Source organism: Thermobia domestica, chromosome 1 (assembly GCF_964235325.1).
Source record: "Thermobia domestica chromosome 1, izTheDome1.hap1.1, whole genome shotgun sequence".
Lineage (NCBI taxonomy): Eukaryota > Metazoa > Arthropoda > Insecta > Zygentoma > Lepismatidae > Thermobia > Thermobia domestica.
In genome coordinates, this window is record NC_137454.1 from 313715688 (window position 1) to 313732227 (window position 16540).

At 35.0% G+C, this 16540-nt stretch overlaps 1 protein-coding gene across 3 annotated transcripts in view; it reads left to right on the plus strand.

The window, feature by feature from the left end:
• Window positions 1-16540, plus strand: part of LOC145662347 (pyruvate dehydrogenase E1 component subunit alpha, mitochondrial-like) — a 38604-nt gene that overhangs the window by 10007 nt on the left and 12057 nt on the right. Inside the window, exons 2-4 of one of the 3 annotated variants that reach the window (XM_081727854.1) lie at window positions 7011-7082; window positions 11138-11206; window positions 16256-16429. In XM_081727854.1, coding sequence (XP_081583980.1) covers window positions 7011-7082; window positions 11138-11206; window positions 16256-16429 — 315 coding nt within the window. The remainder of the gene's footprint in view (window positions 1-7010; window positions 7083-11137; window positions 11207-16255; window positions 16430-16540) is intronic. The other 2 variants (XM_081727863.1, XM_081727871.1) reach the window with 2 other exon arrangements.

Consider the following 16540-nt stretch of genomic DNA (forward strand, 5'->3'; position numbering starts at 1 on the left):
ATATGTGATTCATTATTTGTTGTTGGCTATTTAAAATTGAAGCCATTCCACGTGAAATCAACACAAGATTTCAGATCACTCCTTACAGATTGTAGGGAGATTTTATATTCTGACCACTATCGAAAATGTGTAGAACAAGTGGAAAACTCTAAGTCGATTTGTGAACTGGTTTCCAAATTGCAGGTGCTCAAAATTTAACAAAAAGTATGTGTGTGACATTTGCTCGATTGGCATTTCCGGCCGATCTAAAGGACCTGAGACGTTAGTTATGGTAGATTTTTTTCTTTTTTTACTTTTTTTCTGAAAAAAAAATTCAATGTGGTTTTCTCAAAAGGTCACATTTTGAAAATTTTCATAAAATAATCGGATTGTTATGAATGTATCCCCAAACTTTTGTTTTGGTATCAGCATGAAATCATTTGTTACGGAAGTTTTCGCTTCCAAACATACAGTTGAAAATTACTTAAATTTAGGTTTATATAATGTGTGCAATCAAATCAAATTAATAACTTACTATAGTATCAAAAAAATAAAAATCATTGACTTAGTTTTTGTCCATGTTGGATGTTTTTCTTCTTTGAATACTGTTCTTACAATTTAGTTTTTGAGTGAACTCTTACGACTTCCTCTTATCAGGTTGGTCACATAGTTCACCTTACATGGTACATCCACTGCACGAATTTAGGGAACATCTGGCTTCTCAGAATATGCAAAAATAGATGTTGATTAACTGGATAGAGAAACGTCACTTTCACTTAATCTTTCCCCAAAACATCCCAACCACTTCCTGTTATAAATTGCAGTTATATAGCCACCTATGTCTAACACGACCAGCTTGTCGTCGAATTTGGTGAATGTCTGTTCCAGTGGACTCTGGAAATACAAAACAAAAAGTTAAGAGTATTTGAAGCTGCAGGAATGAACGTGTGAAATTTCTGTATCCAAAGGATTATTTGTGCTTTGTTAAAGTGATCTTGTAGAAATGTGTTGATTCGGTGAACCTTTTTTGACTGACAAATGTAAAAGCATTCCGGTAGCGTTTGCCACTGCCGAGTCGGAAAGCTGTCGAGGTGCAAGAACTGTATTATCAAATGGATGCTGCAGACTTGTTCTGGCTGCCAACCTCTTGGTTGCGCCACCAACCCTATCACAAGGCTGTTATAGCAAAATGCCATTGAGCCTTAATGCCAAAATCAGTTTTATGTCTTTCTGTTCTTGTCCTGAACACAAGATCCATCAGAAAAGTATATCTTTTTCGGTCTAAACTGTTTTCTCCAGAACATGATGAATTTCTAACTCAAAACCTTAGCTTTTACCTCTAACTTCCCTAATAGGAGTTAGGAATAGAATGTGAGATTTTGAAATGAAATGAAATCTTTAAGTTTTACGTCCCACGACTGTGCGGCTAGGCTAAAGGAGACGGTGATGATGAGAAATGAAGGAAATGATGGAATGAAGAAAGTGGGAGGAAACGGAAGAACCCCGAGGAAATCCATGCACACGATGTTTGTCCACCACAAAGTTCACTTGGCGCGAGCTAGGATCAAACTAGGGACCCCATGTACCAGAGGTGAACGTTTTACCACTGAGCCACCACAGCCTCTAAGGTGAGATTTTGAGTAACTACATGAGCGCAGTTTAGTAGCCACAATAAGTTTCTGTTCGAAATATCACATAGTCATAGTGTTGTGTTTGAGACACTTCAAATTTACAAATCAAACAGACATGCTCCGGTCTTGTTTTCCCTTTATAGTGCACTACAAATGAATGAATAGCTTTGTGCTTTATCCTTTACCATTAATGAGTAGTTGTCTGAAAACTCATAGTGAACAACAAGCTCTGGAAAGCCAGATGTTCCTCTGGATTCGTGCAGTGGATGTAGGTCAACCATACGTCCCGTTTTAGGGGCGTGTCCCGACTATCCCGTCAATAGATGGAAAAAATAGTATATGTCCCGTTTTATGCAAATGAAAAAGTAAATAACAAACCCCTTATTCCTTGTAAAGGTATTAATAATAACAAAGAGGCAAGAATTGAACTGAAATTCCCTACATTAAACATGATCTATAGTTTGCAGTACTGGTCGAAAGGCAGCAGAGGTTTTAGCAGTTGCTTGTTTGTTTGTTTATTTAGGTAAACAGAAACTAATTTATGCACTCACTTGTTTCTCATTTCTCATGATTTTTGAAAAGCCGGAACCTGTCCCGTTTTCACCTGAAAATTTTATGGTCACTCTAAATGGATGTTCTGTGTAAGGTCAACCTTGTGACCCCAACAGGATGACTAGAGACCTTACCTGACAAGGATGTAATCATAACCGAAAAAGCCTATGAAATCCAGTTCAAGCTAAGTTGTAAGCAGTATCCAGAAAAAAAAAAGAAGGGGGGGGGGGATTTCCAAATGTGGACAAAACCCTGGTCAGTAATTTTTCTTTTCTTTTTTGACACTGTGGTATGTTGTTAATTTGATTTTAATATATTCGTATTACTTTCATGTTATCTTTTTATGAAGAATCTGTTTTTTTAATTAACGCAATTTTCAGCTTCGCGTTTGGAAGTGGAAACTCTTGTAGCAAATAAAACTTTAGGATACATTGTTAACAGTCCGATTATTATTATTATTATTATTGAAATTATAAAAAAGTATAAGAATTCTGTATGTTATATTTCGTCTTAATGACAAAATACGCTTTACATACGCTTTAAAATGACGCTTTAACCAAAATCTTAGATCCCCTAGGTCAACCGCAAATACCAATCGAATAAATGTCACTCACGCTATTAATATTTGGTAAGTTCTGATAACTTCGAGAACCTGTAATTTCGAAATCAGTTCACACATCAACCTGAAATTTCATGGTTCGTTATTTTCCAGTAGTATCAAGAACTGTGCCAAATTTCATCTAAATCTAGAGAGGTAATGTAGAATTTGTTCTAAAATTGTGTTGATTTAAAATGGAATGGCTCAGTTGTTTTACTTACGTGTAGTGTATTTCTTTGGATACAGAAAGTTTGCTATCTGAATCTTAGCCGCCGATAGAAACCACCAAGTTTTTGTACTGGATCAACCGGAGGCTATGACTAATAGTCTCATGTGTTCAATATATTAAGTACACCATCTTTTTGTTTTGTTTTGTTTGTATTATAGAAACTGCAACGAGAGTTCCGTCTTTGGTATTGCAAGAAGTCTTTTCTTAGTGGTATATACTAAGAAGTCTTTTCTTAGTGGTAGTGGTATCATAGATTTAAAATGAATTTTGTATGAAATTTTACGAAGCAATTAATTATATATCGTAGTATTAAAAGTAATTCGAAATTTTAATACAATATATATTAAACTTCAGAAAAAATAATTCGAAATTGTAATACAATATATATTAAACTTCAGAATGTTAGAAAATCACTTTAACCTAACAGTAAATAATTCGCAAACGTTAAAATATCCAAAAGCACAAATTCTAAGAACGATTTTGAGGTACTCTACTCTTCTTCCTCAGTGAATCTGAAGAAAATTTCTTAACACATGAAAGACATGATACACAAAATTCTCTGCTTGGTCATCCTTTACAATCGAATTACAAACTTGTCTCATCACTTTTATCCTATAAGATTCTATAAAGAAAAAAAATCTTTAGATACTCTGAGGAGGTGAAGAGTGCCTCTAAATCATTCTCACATTTTGTGCTTTTGGATGTTCTAATCCGTGAGAATTTTTTATTTACTGTTAATACATATGCTTCTCATTGTATAGTCAGCGACAAAAGTTCTTTCCGTATGATGAAATTAGTTTCGTAAATAAATTCAAAATGGAAAGACAATTTGAGTACAATTTTCATTATTATTATTATTATTATTATTATTATTATTATTATTATTATTATTATTATTATTATTATTATTATTATTATTATTATTATTTTCAAAACCAAAATTACGTATGCTAAATGGGTTTCGAGCACTTGAAAAACATTTATAATAGATTTTAAGTGACGTATTATATTTTGAGTAGATCTTTACAAACATGCAAAGTGCACTACACAAAAGGAACGATTTCTTCTTCCTCCTTTTGGCGCTGTCTATATCTTTTTAGTGTTGACGGCTGGCTACACTGAGTTTATTCACAACACTTCCTCCTAAACTCGATGTGTTTCAACACTAACACGAAGTTAATTTCTCAGGATCTCAAATTAGTGATCCAAGTGAGACGGAATGCGGTGGTATGCCATACCACCTATGGTTTTTCATTGATGAAGGCATACCGCCTCTGATTTTTTAGTGATCAAGACATACCATCACGAGAGAGTAAATGCTAAATACCTTTATCCATTTTTATACACAGTAATTGACGAATAGATTTGCAAGTAAAAAGGTTTTATTTCTTAGTAGAAAAATTTCTAAGTTGAAAACCCCGACATTTTTTATCTTTTTCCTGCCTTTTGTTTTTAAAATGAGATGTCTTCAAAGAAGTTCATCTAGTTTATATTTTGATGTGCCATATTGAATTGTTTCTTTCGTATATATCTGCGTGTCTTTTTGTCTTAATTCATATGAATGTCGTGTTTTGATCACGAGCCGATTTAGAGGTTGTCTGCTATGGGGACGATTCTTCCGGGGGTTTGGAATATCCCTCAGTCGAGTGGAGCATCCGGGAGCTTTCCCGCAGGAAATTGTTAATATAAAAACTCAGTTTTTGAGCATTTTCGTGTATAATTCTCTATAATACGACAACGGGATATTTTTAATTTTTTTCCAGAAAGTTGTTGGCGAGAAATCAAAGCGTCTTCATGCTCCGTAACTAAAGAGAGGCTTTCAGTGGTTTTCAGTCATTATGTAAATTAGAGTGCAATCTCTTAGGCAACATATCATCGCTGTATTTCAACATTTAGATAGCCGTTGTGTCGAGTCAAAATCGTAATAAAACATACCACCTCTACTTTTTTTTCCACTTCGAACATTGCCTCAAATTGAGGTTTTTCCAGAACTTTAGTTAAGAGATCGGCTACCTGTTCTTTCCCACTGATGTGTTCTAATCCCAAGTCCCCTTCAAGAAAGCGTTCCCGCATATATTACAAGACTTCCTAATCAGTGACGGCTACCATGTTTATATATATATATATACCCAAAATTATGTATGCTAAATGGGTTTCGAGCACTTGAAAAACACTTAAAATAGATTTTAAATAACGTATTGTATTTTGAGTAGATCTTTACAAAACATGCAAAGTGCACTGCACAAAAGGAACTGTTTCTTCTTTTTTTCTTTTAACGCTGTATATATAATGTTTACAGCTACACACTGAATTTATCCATAACAAAATGAATGTAATTTTCTGTACGTTCCAACCATACCACTGTTATTTCCAAAATAAATTTTACCAAACGGAGAGAACTTTTGTCGCTGATTGTACCAGCTAGTTATCGCTTTATGACCTGTTTCTGTTATTTCCAGTAGCTAAGAAATGCTAGTTCATTTGTAATTTAACATCCCTGTCAGCACCGAGGCTTTGTGAACCAATATGAAAAAACAATTACCAAATATACCTACAGAAAAGCATTAGTAGACAGATGTCGAACCGGAAGTTAGGGTTAGCTTTACGTATGAAGAAAACTACACTCAAATTAACCTGGAATTTGACCCATATGAGCTCCCACAAGATAAAAAAAAAATAATAAAAAAAAATTAGTAATCAAATATTTCAAAGAATATAATTGCAGCATTCTTACCTGATTATATGTTGCCAATTATTTCTTTATGAGTATTTGTAGTTAGTTACAGCTTCTGTCTAATCGAGTTGTCCACTCCAATCTATGCAGTGTTAAAAATGACAAGTATTGACATTGCAACAGGGTGCCTATCCATTCGTAAAAACTGAATAAACCGTGAATTTCATCGGACCTTGAAAATGTCGAAAATTTTCGAATTAATAGAAAAATCTTATCAGCAAAGAACTTGTTGCGGCAACGTACCGACTGCCGTTCCGCGCCTTGGGTCCCTCCCACGCTTCAGTCTCACATCGGGTGGATTTTATTGTCATTGTGCGGATAATAAAGGTTGTTTTCGTAAATTCTCTGACCGTAAAGTTAAAAATATTGAACTGTGAATTCGATTATTTAGTTTAAATGTAGATCCTTTGTAATGGAAGAAAAATATCCTTCGAGGTAAAAGGAGAACCTTTTTATTGAGAGTGAAAAGTTACTTACATTTTAATTTCGGTGGGGAAATTTACAGTTGGTTGGCAGTTGGTTTTATTGACAAAATGCATTTTTTAATGAACATCGATTTCCAGCACTACAATTCTTATACATTCTGCGTGTATATTCCACAAAAAATATAAATCTCCAAACGATGTTTAAATTCGGTGGAATTATTCTGCATCCAGTGCTTGTACCCTAAAATGATTCATTAATAAGTCGTATGTTTAGTATTGTGGTGTCAGTTCATAGAATGGTCATCCACTGAGCTTCGTAAGTGAATCATTTAACGAAGCATTAAATGTATAATAATCTATTATAAACAACCAAGTATATGTAGTCCTTCGATGCCTATTTCTTTTTATAATATAAGGTACATGTACAAGGTATAAGAGACTCCATTAGAACACTAGTTGGTCAATCGTCCATATCCCACTATTGTATCCATAGATAGTTGATATTCCAGTTTCAATAGGGATTTCCTATAGTATGGAAGTATTAGTATCACAATGTGAAACAAAAACTCACTTCTTTTTTTTTTTTTTTTTTTTTTTTTTTTCTAATACTGCAAATTTCATTTTCTAATACTGCTTCGTTGCTATTAGCCATTAAATATGTAGACACACTTGTTTTGGTGTTGAGCTGTTTTCAAAGATTTGAAAACCTACTTTGTTATACACCTTAGTATGACACTAGTGTAAGGGTAGCGTCAGCTATTAGTTTTCTTTTCGTCGGCCTAAATTATAGAAACTTCATCTTTGGTAGTTAGTGTAATGACAGTGACTTACGTATTGTGTTTTTCTCTTTCATTGCAAACAGCTCGCAACTTGGTACCACGTGAGTAAAGATGTAGCAACTAAGATGTTTCCTGACTTTATAGATATTTCAATGGTAATTAGAAAGCACAATCCAACAGTAATCTGAACCTTTTATTTTGTGTGTATGCTTATGTGAAGCATGGTTGTGGCTGTTCGTTACATAGGAATGAGAGAAGAAAAAAATGAGCAGGAATTGAAATATCGCTTCTTGCTTCCTACTGTACTTATTTAGTTTAGTTTACTTATAATTGTTTTTGTGAACTATTCCCTAGATTATTTCGGCAATTTATTGAATGTATTTTATCACTTATTGTGTACAATTTAGTGCTATTAAAATTCGAATAATATTCGGATAATGAATATTTATTCGAACAATTGTTCTAATGTTCGTATATTCGAATAACGGAAGAAAAATTACTCGATGATATTTTACCAGCACAAGTAGAATTACAGTTTCCATAGTCATAAAAATTCTATTCAAGTAAAGGAAATAAGCAGTTATTGAAAAGTGATTCATGAAATAACTTTCAGATTCCGAATAGTGTCGTTTTTCTAACGCTGAAATTGAACTACCACACAAAATTGTTATTTGAAAATAATAATAATAATAATATAACTGTTGGGAAACAAATGAGCTCCCTTAGAATATTGTTTGATTATGCTACCAAAGACTGAAACGAGGCAGAGTGAGAAAGTATTGGTTAGATGATCTGGAGTTTAGCATCCCGTTCGGCACCGAAGTTATGTGAGACCTAGACCTATAGCTTAAAGTAGAATCCGAACCAAATGAGCTCCCATCGGAAGTCAAACTCTGGTATCCCGCGCGGAAGGCACGTAGCCATACAGCTATGCGAGAGTTCATGAGGGGGTATTGTGGAGAAAACAAAATTTAGGTGAACTTAATCCTTCACTGTAAGTTATAAAGGTAATCAAGAAAGTTCAGTCGCTTTTTGTGGAGGTCTGTGTTCAATTGGCCTTCACACCATGAGTTGAATGCGAATGGAGATAAAGCTTAGGTCAGTTGTTGGTGTGGGTATATCTAACATACTACCTGGTTGTAGCAGTTTAGTTACACCATGAACTTGCGTAAGGACAGAGTGAACATGGGACTTCGACACAGCGTCATAAGCGCGTGTATGCTGTAAGAGTTCAAACTGGGGTCAATGGCTCAGTGGTAGAGCGTTCACCTCTTGTGCATGGGGTTCCGGGTTCAAACCCTGCTCTCGCCAAGTAAACTTCGTGGTGGACAAACACCGTGTGCGTGGGTTTTCTCGGGGTTCTCCCACTTTCTTTATTCCACCATTTCATTCATTTCTCACCATCACCGTCTCCTTTAGCCTTGCCGGCATAAACGTGGGACGTAAAACTCAACGATATCATTTCATTTCAAACTGGGGTCAAACGCTACTGCAGCGAGGCGGAAGATATGCCAGGCCTTTGGTGAGGGCGTCGTGACTACGCGGACAGTGCAGCGGCGGTTAACAAGTTTAAGGACGGTGACGAAACACTCAAAGACGCACCACGTGCTGGAAGACCAATGCGTGCAAAATGAAGATGCGAACAGTGGCCAGACATGTGAAGAACTGGAACTACAATTCAGTGTGAGTGGAGAAACCATTTGGCAGCACCTTCATCAACTTGGGAAGCACTACAAGTTGGGTCCATGGGTCCCACAGATTTGACTTCAGGCCAGAAGGCAAAGCCAGCAGACACCTGTGTTTCTTTGCTATTTCGTCTGAGGAAGGAGCTATTTCTGGAGAGGGTGTTGACATGTGATGAGAAGTGGATCCTGTACGAATATCCACGGCTCCGTCATCGTTGATTACCATCCCATGAACCGGTTCCAAAAGAGCCGAAACCAGCACTGCACCAGAAGGTTAACCTGTGTGTTTGGTGGACTGCACGCAGCATCGTGTATCGAGAACTGCCCCCAGCTGATCAGAGCATCAATGCAGCTGTGTACTGTCAGCAGTTGGTCGTGTTCAAGAAAAACTCAAAACTCTGGAGTCAGCACTTCTGAATCTGTCCTGTAAAGGGGTCCTCCTGTTACAGGACAACGTTAAGCCCCACGTGACTAGGATAATCCGGGACACCATTCTACACCTTGGATGGGAAATACTATTGCATCTGCCATACTCCCCGAACATTGCACTGTCCGATTATTACCTGTTCCATTCCTTGGACAATCACCTTAGAAGACGCCAGTGCAAATACCTAGTAGAAGTGCAGAATGCACTTGATACCGCCCTCGCTTCACGGCCCACCAAATTCTACCGTGATGGAATCCATATCCTTCGAGAACGTTGGCAGAAGGTCGTCGAGGCTGATGGTCTTCCAGGTACATCTTAGGTGACATATCGATATTCGAAGGCGACGGGTGAAAAAGCGACAGAACTTTCTTGGTTTCTTTTATATTATTTGGTCCTATACTTTCCTGTGCTCTTTGTATAAAGTGAAATTGTATTTGTGGGTGTGACATCTCTTAACTGGCAGAATTTATTAGCATGTCATCACTTCACAACACTGCAAAACGTTTCTTAGATAACCAGGAAGTTATGTTGTCTTCAGTCTAATCCTAGCCGTGAATTTTCGATATTTAATAGTAGGTAATATGTATTGTAAGAATTCTTGTCTCGTACTATGCTAACCTAGCATATATTTGTCTCTCATATGTTTGATTACTTCTAAAACATTAAATAAACTACGTGAAAGAAAGCTTAGCTAGCATTTAGAATTCCATAAAATTGGTGTATTTCTGGGTTCGCTATGAGTAAATTACGACTAACTAGATCCACCTCCATCCATCAGTTGTATTTAATATCACTCTAGATTAATGCCAGACATCACTTACCATTGTAGAAAACTTCTTTCCAGCTATACCAAGGGAATTGTATTCCCTTCCCGTTGGCATACTTTCCAAAGGCCGGTTAGGGTACACAATTCACATGAAGAAAAACAGTAGTTAATTGGACTGGCTTCGTGACTCTTGAATGAGTTCATTGAAAGGAACTCCATCTTTTCAGGTGTTGTTTTAGCTGTTAATTGCACGTATCTTTGTCTTGATGTTTAGTATCTTATCCATTCACTATAGAAATTTCTTTCAGGTAAATATCTGTCAATACATATTTCTGATAATATTGCAGGAATGCAACGTTTCTTCCTATACGATGTATCTTTAATTTCTCGCTGTACAAAATTCCGCACCAATCACAAAACTTTCAAATGCGTTGGCACGTGACATTGTTACTACCTTTTATGTCATCTCACTTTTGTATGTTATAGCCCGAACCTTTGCACAGTCAATTAGGTAAATCCAAGTTTTACCTATTGTATCCATAAATTTCTGCCTATTTCCCTCCCGGTGCCTGTATACAGCCCTTCAGTTGTTTTCCGTTAAATGTCACGACTGCTTTTAAAGCGTGAACATTGTTTTGTGTAACACCTGCACATATAACTTCTTGTAAATGAAACTGTTGATAGTTTATTGAGACACATTGAACCATTTGGTCAGAGCTTGTTATAGCAGTGGATTCTCAAAAGTAGTCAGCTGATTCCATTGAACACGAGTTTCATTAGTTTCACTGGAGGGCCTTTCGGTTTCTGGTTGCTGTTGTAGAATAGGTGCAGGCTTTCCAAACATATCGTCTCACAGTTTCTTTCTGTTTGCACCATCTGAAATGATATCCGTGCTTTTGGCGCTGTTAGACTATGCTGAAATAATAAAACGTTGCATGACGCAGTGAACTTGCCAGAATTTATTTGCCTTCGGTGTATTAAACACCACTAATGATATCATTCTGTGATCTACTTCTGCCGCGATGTGTATTTCAAAATTGTACAGATGGAAGTGAAGCAATCTGTGCGTAGTGTGACACTGTGCATGAGTTTTTTTTCTATCCAATTCACTATTCGACAAGATTTAATGAATAAGGATTTGTAATAGGCACCAAATCAAGGAGAGTAATGTTTATCTATGAATTCTTTTAAAAATGGTTATTTTTCTGTCTCTTGAATTCTTTTAATTAATGGAATTTTTAGTTACGAATTGGTGTAGTAAGAAGTTAAGTTGAGTAATTCAGTAGTAACAGTAATAAGTTATTTATTAATATACATTTCTTTTCATTGCAGAAAGCGCTTTCCTCGTTCTTCACTTCAGCCAAAAGTGGGTACGCAACAGAAGCAAGTTTTGAAACAAAGGTATAAGATATTTTTCACTAGAGAAAAAGTTACTAGTTCATTCCTTATCTTAACTTGGAAAGAAAATGTTTTGCAGAAAGTGATAGTAGGTTGTACCTTTTATTATTATTATTATTATTATTATTATTATTATTATTATTATTATTATTATTATTATTATTATTATTATTATTAATAATAATAATAATAATAATAATAAATCTTTACATGTCTAATGTTTGTAATTTCGATCATAAATTGCATTTTATGTAACTTGACTGTCCAAGATCGTGCTATATAAATTAATATAGATAATGCAAAATACCATTCATTTGATGATATCTCTGCTGTATTATTGTGTAGTGAGAATACATAATATCACTCCTCTGAAATAGTGCATCAACACCGTCTGGAGTAAGTTGCTCCATTAAACTTAGAGGAATCGCGATCAAAGATCAAATTCTTTCGACAATAAACACCAAAATCAATGCATTAACAACAGATGTTCAGTGTATTATTAAAAAAGGTTTGTGAGTATTCATTTTCTAAATATGGGCTACTAGGCTTAAAGCTTCTGCCAGTGTAGCGAGAACTTACACAGTCTGCGACAAAATTAATGTGAATGGTTTACAATCTGATTTAACATGTTCTTATCTATAACATACAAAATCAACGCTTTTTCCCCGTAAATTTTTTCAACATATTGTTATAACTCTCGATTAATGTCTTTTTTACTGGATACACATCTAATTAACAATTCTTTACTTCGTCGATACCTCTAGCGGCATACGAACTCCGCTAAAACAAGCACTTCACAGGCTTCCGGGTATAACATAACATTATTTTCACCTTTAAAGTTGAATTTGTCGTAGAGACTTTGATGTAGATTTCTTCGGAGAAGGATTTATTTTTTGTCTTCTGCCTTTACATGACTTTGGATCCGGATAAGCTGTTACAGGATGAGACGAGTTCTTTCAGTGTGAAGACGAGCTCTTTTGTGGTTGAATGGCTCTCGTTACGGGAGACCAGGGTTCTTTTCCCGACGGAATCTCATGTGGTTTTGATTTCACATTAAGTTGTAGGGCCACGTCTCAGCCTTGGTCCTGAAAAGGACGTTAAGCTCAAAACCAAATGAAAGGAAAACAACATTTATTATTGCTTTTCTCAATCTATTGAATATATCTTATTTATTAAAGAAAGAAAAATAATAACTCCTTTTTTAACAGGTGATACAATTGAAGTAAGGCTTGTGTTTAAATTAATTAAAGGTAGTTTTTCATATCTGAAATATTTATTAAACAAGTCCGTGTTCCGTATTATGATTGTTAGTTCCTTCTTGATTATAACTATTAATTTTATTTTTTAATTTTAGTCCCTTTAAGGATTTAGGTATATAAGCGTCATAATGTGTATCTCAGTGCCGTAGCTGACGTGTACAACGAACTAGCTGTCCACCTGCCATGCCATACAAACTCTGTATTTGACTTTAGAAATAGAGTTCAGTAGATACATTATATTTACTAAAACCTCATCTTTAATTCCGTCCGTATAGTGCAGATGTGCAACATTCATTTCATGGGCTACCCTGTCCTTTTCTTCTGATAAATATGAATGCAAAGATAGACGTTTCCACTTCATATTTCACTTGGATTGCATTTAAAACTATTTAGAAAATTGTGCACACGAAGTCGCTGTTAATTCAAACTGAAATGTGTGTATACCGTTTAGTTGCTACCATTTTCATCAGTGTTAATTAATAATTCCTAGAAATTTTCTTCCACAATTATAGTGTATGTTAAGCTGTAAGGACAGCTCTGTCTCTGCATATTGATGTGAAGAAGAAAGTAGGTTAACCCTTGAAATGGTCGTTGCATAATGTTATTCCAGGATACGTTTAGAAGCAAAATTTTAATCAGTGTATGACCCTATTTCTTTGTATAAACCTAGTGAGAGACTAATTCAGAAATTTTTACAAATCTTGTAAATTTAGTTTGTTTCTTTTGAGATACTTGTATCATGATTGACTCCCGTTTCCAATAACATATTCACTCGTTTTGATACCAATTGGGGAGGGGGGAGTAATCCATACCATATGAGAGGACTGAATTCACACTCATTCTTGATTGATTTTAATCCCCAGCACTGGAGATTACGGAGGAGAGTAAAAGAAGATTTACGTTATATTATGTCAAAACCGAGTTAATTTTAGAAAATTTTATTGTTTAAATCTAAAATTGAAAAAAAAAATCGATTATGACAAAACTTAATGTAAATTTTCTGTGTGATATTAGGAATATCTCTAGATTTTACAGTTAAAATCTCCCAAGAATGTAAGTGTGAATTTATCCTCACCTTTCTTCAATTTCAAAATAAGTTCCATGATAATTTTCGTTTTTTAAAAAATCGATTTTATTTTAACATGTAGCACATGTTCTTTGAGGCTTTCAATCATCCCCTCTGCTGAGAGTTAGAATCAGTAAAGAACAAAGGAGTGGATTTGTTCTCTTATTCCCCGTCTTCCCGCTTTCTCAGTTTATTCTAGAGCTGCACATTATTTAAGAAAAAAAAAAAAAATTCATTCGGGTTTGATAAAGCAGATTTTCTCTTACTGTTTCCCGTCATACCAAGTGCTTGGGATTAAAAGCAATCAAGAATGAGCAGAGAATTCATCCCTCTCATATGGTATGGATTACTCCCCATCCCCAATATAAAAAAATATGTTGCACAATAATTTCAGTTACAACTGTTAAATTTTGGTATATGTCGTGCATTTTCTTTAAAGCTTCACAATCCTAACTATATATAAAACTACATGAACTGACATAAATTAAAGAGGCGCTTCTGGTTGACGTAGAAAGTTGAAATTTGACATGATTGTAGCTTTCCAGGACTAACCGACAGGAAAATTACCAAAAGTGAATATTTTTAAGTTTAAGGGGGTCTAAAGGGGAGAAGAAGAATTTCCCCATGTTATTTAAATAGTTTTTACATATAATCTCATGTTTTTAGGTACTTGGAATTAGAATAAAAACTTGAAATTCGTATGCTTGTACGTTTTTGTTAGCATTACCTAAATAAATAAGTAAAAATAAAAATGAGGACTGAAAAATCTTTCCCATATTATTTATATGGAACACCTTTTACACCCCAAAATTATTGGACACTTCCTGTAGGGCTACAAGGATTAAATAATTTATAGAGCTGGAGTTGAAATCAGTGAAAAATAAATTAGTGGTATTAACCTTCCTCCCTCCCTCCGATTTTTTTTGTTTTATTATTATTATTTATTAGAGTTCCGTGATAAATTATATTATTAAAAACTCATTTGGTTTGGATAAAATGTTACGTATATTTTCTTTGACTCTTTTTCTGTAATATTCTGTGCTTAGGATTAAAATAAGTCAAAAGTGAGCGGTAAATTTACCCATTAATGTGATATGGATTACTACTACTACAATTAAAAAGTAGGTCATTCTATGTCAAATCACCAATGAGGAGTTGCTCGAACATCAGGTACTTTTCTGATATTTTCACCAAATCTTACTAATGACGTGCAGAGAAAGATTACCAAATATTTTCATCTGCTGCCGTCTTAAATTTACTCACATTTCTTCACTGCCACGCGTGCAAATAAGGGTTTGTAGTGGCGTGGAAAATAGGCTGCTGCACGGTTACTACGAAAGATAAAAAGTTGCGGGGTGTACTACCTTAAAGCAGGAATATTGCTCTTTCATGAAAGACATATAAAGTCAGGTTGTTTTGGTAAAAGGAATTTTCAAGATCTCGAATACAACTATCAAAATTACAAAATTTTGCCAATTTCGGAAGCCTATTAATGAAAAGTAGTTGAACCTACAGGATGAGATTTTCTGCTCAAGAACAATGTTTAGAAGAGTTTTCAGAAATGAAAAAAAAAATATATATATAGCTGGATTTGAAAGTTCTACGTGCCAATTTTCGAAAATCGGTAATTTTGTCCGTAGATACTTAGACAGTTCTGAATAGAAAATGTAGATTTCATTTTGTGATTTGCACTGATGAACGATTTACAGGCTCCCAAAATCGTTGTATATAGGGTGAGTTTTCGTAATTTGAGACTGCAAAATATCTGGAGAAATAAGCATCGGACGAAAAAAAATGTCTGAAATGAAAAATTAATATTTTGGAGGGGTAAATTCACTTATATTAAATTAGCCCACTTGCTTCCTCTTCTTGGGTGGGGACAAATTTGAAATCTTAAAAGGGGACCGCCTTTAGAATTAAAATCGGATTCTACGGAAAGAAATAAGTAAGTTTTATTGGAAACTTTTTTTCTATTCGTGATAGTTGGCGTTTAATCAGGGAAAACTAATTTCACTAAGATGTCTTGAATTGGGAGCTTCATTCCAGAATAAACAGTATCAATATTTTATCATAAAGTTTTCTCAACTCGTGGAAATTGGCGTGAGAGATGGCTTAAATTCAGATCATTCAGATGTGGGATATAACTATTTTTTTAGTATTCAAGCTTATGGCCCCAAAACTTAGGTACTCGTCCGCCAACCTAAACTCACAACTTAATTCTCCAACACCCATAAATTGTGTACTTGCGAGATATGAAAAAACGCCGTTGACTTGTGTCCCATTCATTTTTAGGAAGGAATTAAAAAAGAAAAAGTATTGTGCGTGTGCCGTAGTCTTGTAGCAGTTTATTTTATGATGATATCAGCCTTCAGAGTTGGCAGCACTCATCCCGAATGTTTTCGGAATATAAGAGGCATGCTATCAACTTTGAAGTCAAGTAATGTCGCAGTTCCAAATAAGCAGTAAGAGCACGAAATTTATGAGGCAGTTTACTTGAGTAGAATTACAATTACATGGATCAAATTCATTCTGATTTTCCTTTGAACTTAGGTTCCTCTTTCTCCAACGAAATGTAGATTCGAAACAACATTGTTCGCAGAAATACTGTACATACGTGTTAAGTACAAGGATAATTCGATTAATTCAATTTAATTTGTAACAATGTGACTTGCTAACGTGTTAAGCCTTTCATTTTGACTAATGCATATGACTCCATCTCATTTTCAGCCATTTAAACTTCACAGATTAGAGCAAGGGCCATCTGAACAAACCACAGTCACCCGAGATGATGCCCTGGATTTATACACCAAAATGCAGACCATCAGAAGAATGGAAACTGCGTCTGGTAACTTATATAAGGAAAAAATAATTAGAGGATTCTGCCATCTTTACTCAGGACAGGTAAAAGTTTCATTTTTTTTTTCAATCAAGGCATTGTGCGTATAGAGAGAAAGATACAAAGGTCCAGCTGAGCACTTCTCAGGTTTTTTCTGTTCTTTGATTTTTCTTTCC